General features: G+C 45.1%; 1 protein-coding gene across 2 annotated transcripts in view; it reads right to left on the minus strand.

Annotated features, from left to right (window-relative positions):
• dcaf11 (ddb1 and cul4 associated factor 11) overlaps positions 1–12,879 on the minus strand; it is a 25,933-nt gene continuing 13,054 nt past the window's right edge. For both annotated transcript variants that reach the window (XM_061665895.1, XM_061665894.1), the window contains exons 7-17: positions 11,824–11,888; positions 11,038–11,138; positions 10,678–10,824; positions 9,809–9,863; positions 9,392–9,460; positions 9,126–9,183; positions 8,365–8,550; positions 6,894–7,047; positions 4,436–4,588; positions 4,249–4,355; positions 1–930 (exon numbers count right to left, since the gene is read on the minus strand). In XM_061665895.1, coding sequence (XP_061521879.1) covers positions 841–930; positions 4,249–4,355; positions 4,436–4,588; positions 6,894–7,047; positions 8,365–8,550; positions 9,126–9,183; positions 9,392–9,460; positions 9,809–9,863; positions 10,678–10,824; positions 11,038–11,138; positions 11,824–11,888 — 1,185 coding nt within the window. In that variant the 3' untranslated portion in view covers positions 1–840. The remainder of the gene's footprint in view (positions 931–4,248; positions 4,356–4,435; positions 4,589–6,893; positions 7,048–8,364; positions 8,551–9,125; positions 9,184–9,391; positions 9,461–9,808; positions 9,864–10,677; positions 10,825–11,037; positions 11,139–11,823; positions 11,889–12,879) is intronic.

Consider the following 12,879-nt stretch of genomic DNA (forward strand, 5'->3'; position numbering starts at 1 on the left):
TGATGTTATTGAAACTAACATATCACGTGTTTTTAATGGTGTTCCAACTTCTGAAGAAGCCAGTTGGGCTTCTTCAGTCTGGTTAAATATTTGATCAATTTACTTAAAAGAACCTAACCTGCATGTTAAGTGATTATGAACAGAAAAAAGAGACAAAGGTTTTAATGTTACTATCAAACTGTGTTGAGTGAAATGTTCCAGGAAACTGCAAGAACAGATCCGTTTGTAGGTTTCTACATTTCAGTAGGTTTCTAATTGGACAGAATCATTCCAACACATCGGATTCCTGTTGAACAAAGTATTTTTTGTCTCTTTTTAATCCTTCACATTTCTAGAGCTGGGTGCTGACTGGGGTCCAGAAGATCCTTACATGATGTTTTTGGAGTCATCTCAGCATTGAGAGACAATTTAAGCGTGCGTCTAATGCAACGTGTGCACCCACAGAAGGTGCATGACAGCTTTGAATCTTCCATTGAGGGATTTACTTTTTTTCCTGTTTTTTTGCGTCGTTGGGCCCCTGAAAACAGACAAGAGCGGACATCTTTTCAACACACTTGAGCATCGATACTTGACAATTCTGACTGAATTGCCTGTCACTTTCTCCGCTCCGTGTTCAAATATGGTTTCGCTTTGCACCAGAGCCACAGGCCAAAAGAATAATGTCGGGCTTGTGACTTAAGCAAGCGTAGGTGTGTCCTGTCTCTTGCTGGCACCCAAGCATCTCAGTCTAAAATTCTTATCATAAGAGCCAACGCTGAATTGAAAGCCAAGTCTTTTGCAAGTGAACTTCCCTCTGGGCGCGGGCTCCTTCTGCAATGCAGCGTTTGCGGCGTCCTCGTCTCATGCAACCTCTCCCTCTTCTCTGCTCTCTCGCTCTTCTTCCAGAGGGTGAGTTTGTCTGTGCTCCCACATTCGCACGCCGCAGTCCCACTGCGAACACATAATGAGAATGGTAACTTCTTACTGGCTTCTCACAGTGCTGGGAAAGTGACTAAGTCGTTATGGTACTCTCATAAATTTTTCAGGTGTCTGTACTGAACTTGAGTATTTATTTTTTGAACGACTTTTGAATTTTACTCCCTAAATTTTGAAAACAGACACTGTACTTTCTATGAGTTAGCTTGTCAAATTTCAACCTCTGCAACTGATGACTGAGATTGAGGGGGGAATCAGGAACAGGGGCGACATGGAGAAACGTGAACCATGGATGATGACAGCATCCGATTTGTAGAAGCAAGACATTTGCAAAGAATGGCCTCACTTATTTAACGAGAATTGTTTGATGTTCTTGGCTACAACTCAACTCAACCTTAAAACAACCACAGCTGCACACAGTGGTGTAAATTATAGAAGAAGAAAAAATAAAAACAAGAATACATTTGAATATAACTATACTTTAAATACAAGAAGTTGTGGTGCATGTGTTCTTTTGGCAGCCTAAAAACAAGCTTCTGGCGTTTCAAAAAATGATTTGTAATCTGGAAAAACACACGCACACACACGTACAGACAAGACAATGGGTTTCATCGTGGTCTCCAAAGAAACACAAATGAAGTGTATTTTTTCCGTGATTGGATAATCTAGTCCCTGAGCCGTCACCTTATTATGGGGTTTGTGTGATCCCAGGAGCAGCGCTGCCTGGGCCTTTATGCAGACAAAGCATGGCTCTGAACCTCCTATGATGAGGACAATTTTTGGAGGACATTCTCCTTTGCCCAAATGCGGGTGACTGCCCTGCCACACCCCCGAAGTCAGGCCTGGAGGTGAGGACCGGGGGTCCAGATGCACAGTGAACTGGGCTACATAAGCTGGCTCGAGGGACATGGATGTTACCTCTCTGGCAGGGAAGAAGCCTGAGGCTGGTGTGCGAGGTCAAGAAGTTCCCAACAGCTCGCCTCCACACACAGTTTGGGCTCGAGTACAAGTCCTCTTGAGAGGGGTTGGACTATCTGCCACTCTGGAGTTCCCCCCCGGCTTGGCGCCTGTACGTTGGGGTTGACCCCGGGGGACGAGAGGGTAGCCTCCCTCCACTTTGGGTGGGGGGACGGGTCCTGACTGTTGGATGTGCCAATGCACCAAACACCAGCTCAGAGTACCCACCCTCGATGGAGTCCTTGGAGAGGCTGCGGCGGAGGACTCCCTCGTTCTGCTGGGGGATTTCAATGCTCACGTGGGCAATATCAGTGAGAAGGGTAGGGTGTGATTAACGCTGCACGATGCTTTTGACCAATATTGTAATGACGATTATTAATCATGATTATTCCTCAGGTTAGGGAAAAATCTTTATTTTTATTGCACTACTGTCACAGTTTGTAACAGTTTTCAGTGCAAAATGAATATTTAAATAAGAATAAATGATGGATAAAATAAAAATGAAATAAAATAAATAAATAAAAATGCAGCCCTATGGGGGGCACAAGCCAGTACAAACTGCAATGCAGAGGGTTGCGTCAGGAAAGGCATTCGGCTTAAAACGTTGCCAAACAAATATGAGGGTTCATCTAAAGAATTCCATACCGGATCGGTCGTGGCCCGGGCTAACGACGTCCACCCCCGCAGGGTGCCGGTGGAAATTCAGCTACTGTGGTGCGAAGACGAAGGAGAGGTGGAAAGCAGGTTCTTGGGCAGAAAGACAAGAGGAAAGCACAGAGCCTAGAATCGAATGTGGGGACTTTGAATGTCGGAACTATGAGGGTTAGGGTTAGGATGATTAGGAGGAAGGTTGATATATTGTGTGTCCAGGAGACCAGGTGGAAAGGCAGTAAGGCTAGAAGTTTAGGGGCAGGGGTTCTATTGTTTTACCATGGTGTAGATGGGAAGAGAAATGGAGTCGGGGTATTTTAAAGGAAGCGCTAGCTAAGAATGTCTTGGAGGTGAAACGAGTATTGGATCGAAAGATGAGGCTGAAACTTGAAACTGTGGGTGTTATGTATGCCCCACAGGTCGGATGTGACCGAGAGGTGAAAGAGAAATTCTGGAAGGCGCTAGACGAAGTAGTTCTGAGCATCCCAGACAGAGAGAGAGTCGTGATTGGTGCAGATTGTAATGGACATGTTGATGAAGGAAACAGGGGTGATGAAGACGTGATGGGTAAGTACGGCATCCAGGAAAGGAACTTGGAGGGACAGATGGTGGTCGACTTTGTACTTGGTGTATCTTCTGGCAGGAAAGCTGTGAGGAATTAGTGTGCTCCCTTTTTCCAAATCCGTTGCCAAAGGCAAACGGCGCGACAAAAAAAACAAAAATAGCATGTTTCAGACACCAAAGACTTGTGTTTTGTATTCCTCAAAGACATGCCGTCAATGCCCCACATTCAACATGGCCGCCACGTAGGCACGGAAAACATGTCTTTTGGAAATGGATCTTGTCATATTGTATATCTGTGACCCGGAAATATGTCAACCCCATTCTCTGCCTGCATTGCATCACAGTGCCAGTAAACAACAGTGGCCAAGTCTGGAACTAAGAGACTTTGTCAACTGCATTTTAAGTGACAGATGGAAACTATTTTTGGACACATCGTCAGTCCTGATGGTCCGTTTTGTCCGATATCTGTTATATTGGGGTCCGTTTTATCGAGGTTCCGCTGTATATTAATTTCGGCGCGCGCTCTTTTTTCATGCTTCGTCAAGGTATCGGATCGGGACTCGATATCGGCAGGGCCTTAAAATCCAAGACTCGGACTTCGGTGCAGAGAAATAAGATCAGGACATTCCCACATTTTACTTTTACTTGAGTCATATTATTCTCAAGTAACAGCACTCTTACTTGAATACAGTATTCTGTACTGTGCTAACCTCTGCGCATGTCAAATACCTTTTCCCCACTGAAATGAATTGAAATGCAATTAATCAGTTGCAGCCCCCAAAAAAGCTCCACCATTTTTTTTTTTGTTTTTAATAAAGAAAAAAAATAATGTAAAAAAAAATATATATAAAGAAATGGTCTTACCGCATGCATCCATGCAAGCACACACAAGCATGCACGCACACACACACAGTAGTATATTCGTGTGTTGATATGTGCCTTTAAGCAGCATGCCCTAGTGAGTGACATAGGTCAGCGTTGGTGTGCGTTCCATGCTCCTTCTGAGTGTTTTCATTTTGTATTTGTCTGTTTGATTGTTTGTCCTGTTCAATCAACAGCTGACAGTGCACAGGCAACATTCGTAAGTCAAGGTTCCACTGTATTGTGGAAATGGTTATCCATCGGACTTTTGCAGAAGAAAATGTTTGTCATGGCACTCACAGAGCTACTGATGATGTTGTCTTCGTACGGGTGCCAAGTGACGTCCCTCACGCAGGCACCGTGACCCAACAGTTTAGAAACCACGGCGCCTGTCAACACATCGTAGACTGTACAAAGACACACACACAAAAAAGTGATGAAACACTCAATAGCAAGGACCGCTGCTCAAAACGGAGGCTCCACTCACTGACAATCTTGCCGGTAGAGCACCCGGAGTAGATGAACCTCTGTCCCGTGCTGAACTCGGGCGAGAAACGACAGCGGATGAGCGTGTGCAGGACGCCATGGCCACGGTACGTCATCACCGAGGTGTCGCCGACCAGCTTGTGTCGCCTCAAGGCTGCGACATAACAATGTGTGGAAGAAAAAGTATTGTTCTGCTTGAGGACGTGTGAAAGTAATCAGAGAGCAGAGAATAATTTAAGGATGATTTGCAGCTTAAGTGTCTGTTATTGTTCAAAATTGAGTGAATAAAATCTTCGTTATTGGTAATTTAATATTTGCATCCATGTATGTAACATTTAAGATTTGTGTGTAATGTTATTTAATATTTATCAACGGTGAGGAATGCCGTCAAGTCGAGTCCTATCGGGCCTTTTTGGCCTGCGGGACTCCCGAGGCAGCCGATGGGTGCCGGCTGGCCGAGCGGAATGCAGCCTCGGTGGTCGCTGAAGCAAAAACTCGGGCATGGGAGGAGCTCGGTAAGGCCATGGAAAAAGACTTCCGGACAGCTTCGAGGAAATTCTGGTCCACCGTCCGCCATCTCAGGAGGGGGAAGCAGTGCACCATCAACACTGTGTATAGCGGGGATGGGGCGCAGCCGACCTCGACTCGGGACGTTGTGAGTCGGTGGGGAGAATACTTCGAAGACCTCCTCAAGTCCACCGACACGCCTTCCCATGAGGAAGGCAGAGTCTGGGTTCTCTGAGGCGGGCTCTCCTATCTCTGGGGTTGAGGTCACCGAGGTGGTTAAAAAGCTTCTCGGTGGCAAGGCCCCGGGGGTGGATGAGATTCGCCCGGAGTTCCTAAAGGCTCTGGATCTTGTGGGGCTGTCCTGGTTGACACGCCTCTGCAACATCGAGTGGACATCGGGGACAGTGCCTCTGGATTGGCAGACTGGGGTGTTGGTCCCCCTTTTTAAGAAGGGGGACCGGAGGGTGTGTTCCAATTACAGGGGGATCACACTCCTCCCTGGTAAGGTCTATTCAGGGGTGCTAGAGAGGAGGTTCCGTCGGGAAGTCAAATCTCAGATTCGGGAGGAGCAGTGTGGTTTTCATCCTGGTTGTGGAACAGTGGACCAGCTCTACTTTTATGGACAGAATTTCTAGGCGCAGCCAAGGCGTAGAAGGGGTCCGGTTTGGTGGCCTCAGTATTGCATCTCTGCTTTTTGCAGATGATGTGGTTCTGTTCGCTTCATCAAGCCGTCATCTCCAACTCTCACTGGAGCGGTTTGCAGGCGAGTGTGAAGCGGCCGGGATGAGAATCGGCAGCTCCAAATCTGAGACCGTGGTCCTCAGTCGGAAAAGGGTGGCGTGCCCTCTCCGGGTCGGCGATGAGATCCTGTCCCAAGTGGAGGAGTTAAAGTATCTTGGGGTCTTGTTCACGAGTGAGGGAAGAACGGAAGGGGAGATCGACAGGCGGATCGGTGCGGCGTCTGCAGTGAGGCGGACTTTGTATCGATCAGTTGTGGTAAAGAAGGAACTAAGCCGAAAGGCGAAGCTCTCGATTTATCGGTCGATCTACGTTCCTACCCTCACCTATGGTCACGAGCTGTGGGTCGTGACCGAAAGAACAAGATCCCGGATACGAGCGGCCGAAATGAGTTTCCTCCGCAGGGTGTCCGTCCAAAAGCTAACTTCTCAGTGAGCTTTTGGGTCTCCAGAGGCTTCTCAGTTAGATTTATGTCTGGGATTCCTCGTGACTTAGCTGGTAAAAGACATTTAGTGCTTTCAGCACCGCCCTCTGGCGGTCAGCAGGGATGAAATAGGACGAAAGTTACATATGCAACTACGGTTCTGTGAGTCCCAAATGACTGCCAGAGTTCTCTGTCACTGAGAATCCTTGTGTACAGGCGAGAAGATTCTGTAGGAGCTGAACCCCGAGTGACACTGGAACAAACGACATTTTTGGTATGCATACTCGAGCTGCGCATGCGCGAAGGGACTATTGAATACCTTCAACACTGCCTTCTTCTGTAACGAGAACCCTTGTTAGAGACGTAACTTTCATTTTCTTTTATTTTGATTTTATTATGCTTTGGTTAACTTCACTTTATATTTGTATGACAGTTTAAGGAGTTACTTTAGTGTGTAAGTGTCTGTACCATTATTAAAGGTATTTTTATGGCGACAGGAATGAATTACTTTATTCTATGGGAGAATTTGTTTAGATCAGTGACTCCCAACAAGGGTGCCATGACAGACGAGTGTACCGTTTGAGATCATCAGGGGTGCCGTTGGAAATAATCAAAATTGACTCATTTTTCTGATGTAAAATACTGCTTTGGTTCAATAAAGTTTGGGAAACAGCGATTAAGATATCCAAACTTGGAAGTCAACTCATGTCATAGAATGGATCGTTTATGTCTTACGAGCTTCAACTTTGCCTTTGCTCTTCATCGGTACCTTGTAATTCAGACCACATACCTCTTTGGGGAACCCGTTGCCAGCGGTAATCCCAGTTCTGCTGGGTGACGGCCAGGCGTGAGGCTGCCAACCCCTCTTTGGGCGAGAACTTCCTCACGTCCCAGAGCTTGATAGACTGGTCCTTCGAGTTGCTGATCAGATAGCGCGCATCGCCCTGCCACGATACGAACGGTGACAATATAGGGTATGACAGGTGATGGTAAATCAGGATATGGTGTACAAATTGGCCTCTGAATAATGCACACGTTTTGGTAGGGCTGGGTGAGTACTCAAAATGTAGTCATGATTTAGATTTTGGGTTTTTATAAATCATAAAAATGTAATAACCAAAGAAAATTGATTAATGCGCCGCAGCGCGGGTTGTGTATGCAAGTTCCTGTGTTGTAAACTCATCCGGAACGCACCCTGTGTTGCTTGCAGCAATATGTGACGCATGTTCTTCCGCCCTCCCTGAGCGTGCTTTAAGCTATTTATTAAGCTATTTCTTCTCAAGAAATAGTAAAAAAAAAACTAAATGCAAATTTAGTTTAGTAAAACTACATGCAAAACTAAAATAATTGCACACATTGTATTCACACACATGGTTTTAGACATTGCCAGCTTATGCTGACAGTCAATGGAAATACCCTTTGACGGGATAGCTAACATTAGCATCACAGGAGGGATTTAACTTAAAAAAAAAAACAAAAAAAATAACAATATTCACACACAAACGTCGTAGTGATGGATGAATTTATTTCATTATAGTTAATTCACCAATCGTTGAATAAAAGGAATTTAACAATGTCACTGATAAAGACAGTTGGAATTGTACAATTACCTTTTCATTTCATAATTTTAAATATTTTATATTTAAATGTGATATGAAAAAAATACCTTCTTAAACAATTTTAGGGAAAAAAATATTTTGCAACAAATATTACAGGATTCTTGATAATGTAAACACTTGGTTAGCCCGATTAAAGAACGGAGCGGTGGTATGTGACCCACCCCGGAATTTCTTCAATCATGCATGTTTTTTGGAATGTTAACTTTCAGAGTACCCACAGAAAACCCATGCAAGCATGGCGAGAGCACTCTACTCCACACCGGAACGCTGGAGACGAGATTCGAACCCTGAACCTCAGAACAGTGAGGCAGATGTACTGATTAATAACTAGTCCAACGTGCTATCAGACTGATCATGTCAATCAAAACTGAGCATTATTATATTGGCAAAACTTCATTTTCTACACAGCTCTTGCATTGGATTTTATTATATTGTGCCTAATTTTATGGCCAGGAAATGTAATACAGCTTGAGGGTGCAGATGGTGTTGACCTCCAGGTAAGGCTATTCATTATACTGTGGTACACTGCGCACTCAGTCAAACTCTTCCTGCGGTGAGTGTGAGGCAATGTTGGCACAGACAGATTGGTATAACACCCACTGCCTCCACACCGCCTCGACCCAGCTCCACCCCCGCCCGCACCTTGCTGTGGATGAAGGTGATGCCGTCCCGGTGGCCCGCCAGCTGTCCGACTGGCTGCGGCATATCCTCCCGCAGCGTCCTCCTGTCCCACACTTTGCACAGTGCATCGTCACTGCCGGAGAACAGCAGCTGGGACGAGTTGTCGGCAAACGCCACCGCGTTCACGTCATCCTGGTGGGCATCAATCTGTCATAGAAGAGAGAGAAGAGACACCATTTCAGCTGGAAGGATATTTGCTTGTATGTGACATAGGTTACATATTCCAACCATATTCCTCTATCTATATCTATATTTATGTATATATATATATATATATACCATTACCCATTTGTATAGGGTAATGGTTTTGCACTGGAAACATCCTTCCAGCTCATACGGCATATTTTAAAGAGGGTTATGTGCTTGAGGTCGCTCTGATGGTTTTCGCCACGTAAAATTAGGAAGAGCACCGCAAGCGCAGAATGAAGTTTGAAGTGATGGAATTGGAGGAATCAATGGAAAATGCAAATAAACATATTACTGAGGAACAGAAAATAAATCTATCGCGCCAATTATTTCATTTTTAACTGTGCTGCAATTTAGCGCATTTGGCAGATGCAATCCTGGTTGCGCCCAGTTATTGTTTCAGCTTCACCGTTTTTGCACGTGCAAACCACGAGTAAACCTGGCCCTTAATATGAGAGGGGCATGGTTTGGGTTTTGCTCATGTCTTAGCTCACCCTGACACAGACACAGTGTGGATGTAACCCAGAAAAACTCACCTTCAGTGTTCTTTTATTCTGCTCGAGGTCAAAGACATAAAGACAGCCGTCATTTGCTCTGAATGGAGAGGAGAAGAAGAGACTGAACAAACTAGTGTCATGCGTCAGTCTATTAAGAAGCTCCTTGTACTCAAAAAGCCGGCATTCTATTAAGGAGAGAGTGCTACGAGCTTCTCGATGGAACAAACAGACAGAAGATAATGAGATGATCCAATTCAAACTTCATGAGGAAACTGTTATTTCCCAGAAAAACAAACTGCATTCACCCTCCCAGGATCTCTTTGCCATCTGTGGACGCAGCCAGTGAGAACACACAGAACCTCCTCTCATCTGGACTACAAAACAAAAACACAAAACACACATGCAAGCAGGTTAACTAACGCCAACTGCAACAACACTCGACTGTACGACACACAAAATGCTTGCTGTGTCACATCTTTAAGGATGCTATTTTTAAACAGTATATGAGGCATATGGTGGCGTGACGGCCTAAGGGGCCACAGTCACTTCTGCAATTAGCAAAGACACAAATGGCGAAACAACAAATCGTGAGAAAAAGATGACAATATACGACATCATCATTCTTCCAGATGGCAATGGAGGGAAAAGTAGGTTCGTTTGGTGGAGAGTGATAAATTACCTGCTTTGAAAAGGTCTAAGTTACAATGAGGTGAAACACTAACTTGAGGTCCAATGCAGTGTGGTCCCCACTGTCCCCATTGATACTGCACAGATGAACTGCAGGGGAGACACAAACAGATAAATGCTTCACGCTCATTCAAATAACAGAATACGTTGTTTGAAATCAGGATTTTAAAAATAAGTAATGCAGCTGCTCTCTCGCAGTCAAAACACCTTCCCTTCATTTCTTCAAATAGTGGACAGGGTTGTTTATTTATTTGGGATATGGCAGTTATTTGAACAAATGATTGTGTAAGTGTGGAGCTCGATGAGCTGCTGTCTGCCGACAGGTCAACTGAGAATTGTTACATTCGTGAACTCGGGAAAAGTCCCGCCAGGCCATTCGAACCGTGCGTGAGCCGACTTGATACTCACTCCTTACACTGTAAAACTCACAAAGTACCAATTCACTCTGCGTTACGAGATTTGCAACTTTATCTCTACATAGATAAGTCTTGTCTTGTGGCATGTACTCAACACTAGCTGAATTGAAATACCTTCTCCTCTCGCCAGTTACTCATGATAACAGCCTGAGCCTTGCATGATGGTAACAAACACAGACTTGAAGATGCCTGTGAATATTCCCATTCATACAGGTCATTTCACAGACTTGAAATACCCTAGTTGCTTGTAGAGCAGCGTTCGCGCAGGCCAGCGGGAGACAGGAGAGGCCCTGTTCTTTTTTTAACCACTGCTATACTATTTGGTCGCTATAGAAATCAGGATGTAGCATACCAAGACCAACTTTGAGGTGAGGTGTTAATTTGTTTATGAGACTTGTCGTCTAGTCAAGCCACTATTTGAAAGACATATGGCAAGTACACAGAGCGGAGTGATACAAGTTCCAGACTCAATAGCGCCCTCTACTTACTGTAGTCTGACCAGCTGGAGTAGAGCACGTGCTGCGCGTCCGGCGTGAAGCAGACGTCCAGAACGCTCCAGCCAACATCTCGAGCCTTCACCGTTTGCCGTAGTAGAAAGCGTCCTCTGCTTGTATCGTACAAGCGGATGTTCTGATCTGAAGCAGAAAATATTTTTCAACGGGAACAAACCATACTGCAAATTAGACATGGTAGAGCCTGCAATATTAGAGGGAGTTTCAGTCTCTCAGCTTTCATGAGCGGCGCACGCAGTCGTTAACACACCTCATACACAGTAGACTGTATAAACCGTCTGTTTATTTAATTAAAAAATTGCTCTGCTTCACTTTTGCTTGTTTTGGGTATTTTACCCTGGCAGGCAGACAGGAACATGTTTCCATCCTCGCTGTAGACGCCGCAGAAGGCTTTGTGGTGGTATGTAGCCGTGTGAGAGACATAGTTTGGCAGGAAACTAGGATGGAAACACAAATGAAATATGACAGAACAACATGATTCCCCTCATAAATGCATTGCAAAAAAACAAAAACAAAAATTATAAAAAGAGTACAGTGGCCCTTCAGAACTGTTTTATGGCCGAATAATTGTGACAGCATAAGGAATACATCTCTGAACTCAACACAACAAGCTCATCCAACATCATAAAGCACTTCAACGCAGACCCTGTCTTTGGGTGCGCTATTGATATTTTACTATTTTGAACAGGAATGACAAATTCCTTTTCTACCAAAATCCGAGCCGGCCCACTGGGGCTTGCATGACAAAAATTAAATGGTAAATGGACTGCACTTATATAGCGCTTTATCTGCACTATCAGTCCCCAAAGCGCTTTACAAAGCCTCACGTTCACCCATTCACACACAAATTCACACACCAATGGGGGGCTGCTGCCATGCAAGGCGCTGCCAGGGCCACTGGGAGCAAATTAGGGTTCAGTGTCTTGTTCAAGGACACTTCGACATCCGGACAGTCGGAGCCGGGATTCGAACCAGCGACCCTTCGGTCACCGGATGACCGGCTCTACCTACTGAACCACTGCCGCTCAAAATTAGTCATGCCTAACATTCAACCACTATAAGTGTGCAAGTTCCAAACATCCACTGTATTTGAGAGACCTGACTGCTTTTACGAGCACTTACTGCGAGCGGATCCGACTGCACTCTCCATGGGAAAAACTCGAGCCTCTACACCTTCCTTGCTCCCTCTAATCAAGACAACAACAACAACAACAAAAAAACAATACTTGACCACCCATATATTGTCAAGTGTTAGGCATTTTTGAAATAGTGTAAGAGGTCTTGAGACTATTTGAGTCCCAGGATACACATGTCTGGAAACAATGAGTCCCAGCCCTGGAACAATGAGTCCCTGCAATTTATCATCACGGAGTACAGATACAGTAATCCTAACCCTATATGACGGTTTATGCTTCGCGGTCCCGCTATATTGCAGATTTTAAATTTATACAGAGGGGCAAAAAAGTATTTAGTCAGCCACCAATTGTGCAAGTTCCCCCACTTCAAAAGATGAGAAAGGCCTGTAATTTTCAACACAGGTATACCTCACCTATGAGAGACAAAATGAGGAGGGGAAAGAAAATAAATAAATACAAATCCACAAAATCACATTGTCTGATTTTTAAAGAATTTATGAGCAAATTATGGTGGAAAGTGAGTCACTGATGGCGTAGCGGTACACTCGCCTGACTTTGGTGCAGGCAGCGTGGGTTCGGTTTCCACTCAGTGACGGTGTGAATGTGAGTGCGAATGGTTATCCGTGTTGTATGCGCCCTGTGACTGACTGGCGACCAGTTCAGGGTGTAGTCTACCTTTCGCACGTGGTCAGCCTGGATAGGCTCCAGTGTCCCGCGACCCTAACTAGGATAAGCGGTGTTGAAAATGGATGGAATGGTGGAAAGTAAGTATTTGTTCACCTACAAACAAGCAAGATTTCCGGCTCTGACAGACCTGTAGCTTCTTTCAGAGGCTCCTCTGTCCTCCACTCGATACTTGTATTAATGGCACCGGTTTGAACTCATCGGTATAAAACACACCTGTCCACAACCTCTAACAGTCACACTCCAAACTCCACTATGGCCAAGACCAAAGAGCTGTCAAAGGACACCAGAAGCAAAATTGTAGACCTGCACCAGGCTGGGAAGACTGAATATGCAATAGGTAAGCAGCTTGGTGTGA

Source organism: Phycodurus eques, chromosome 21 (assembly GCF_024500275.1).
Source record: "Phycodurus eques isolate BA_2022a chromosome 21, UOR_Pequ_1.1, whole genome shotgun sequence".
NCBI classification, from domain to species: Eukaryota; Metazoa; Chordata; class Actinopteri; order Syngnathiformes; family Syngnathidae; genus Phycodurus; species Phycodurus eques.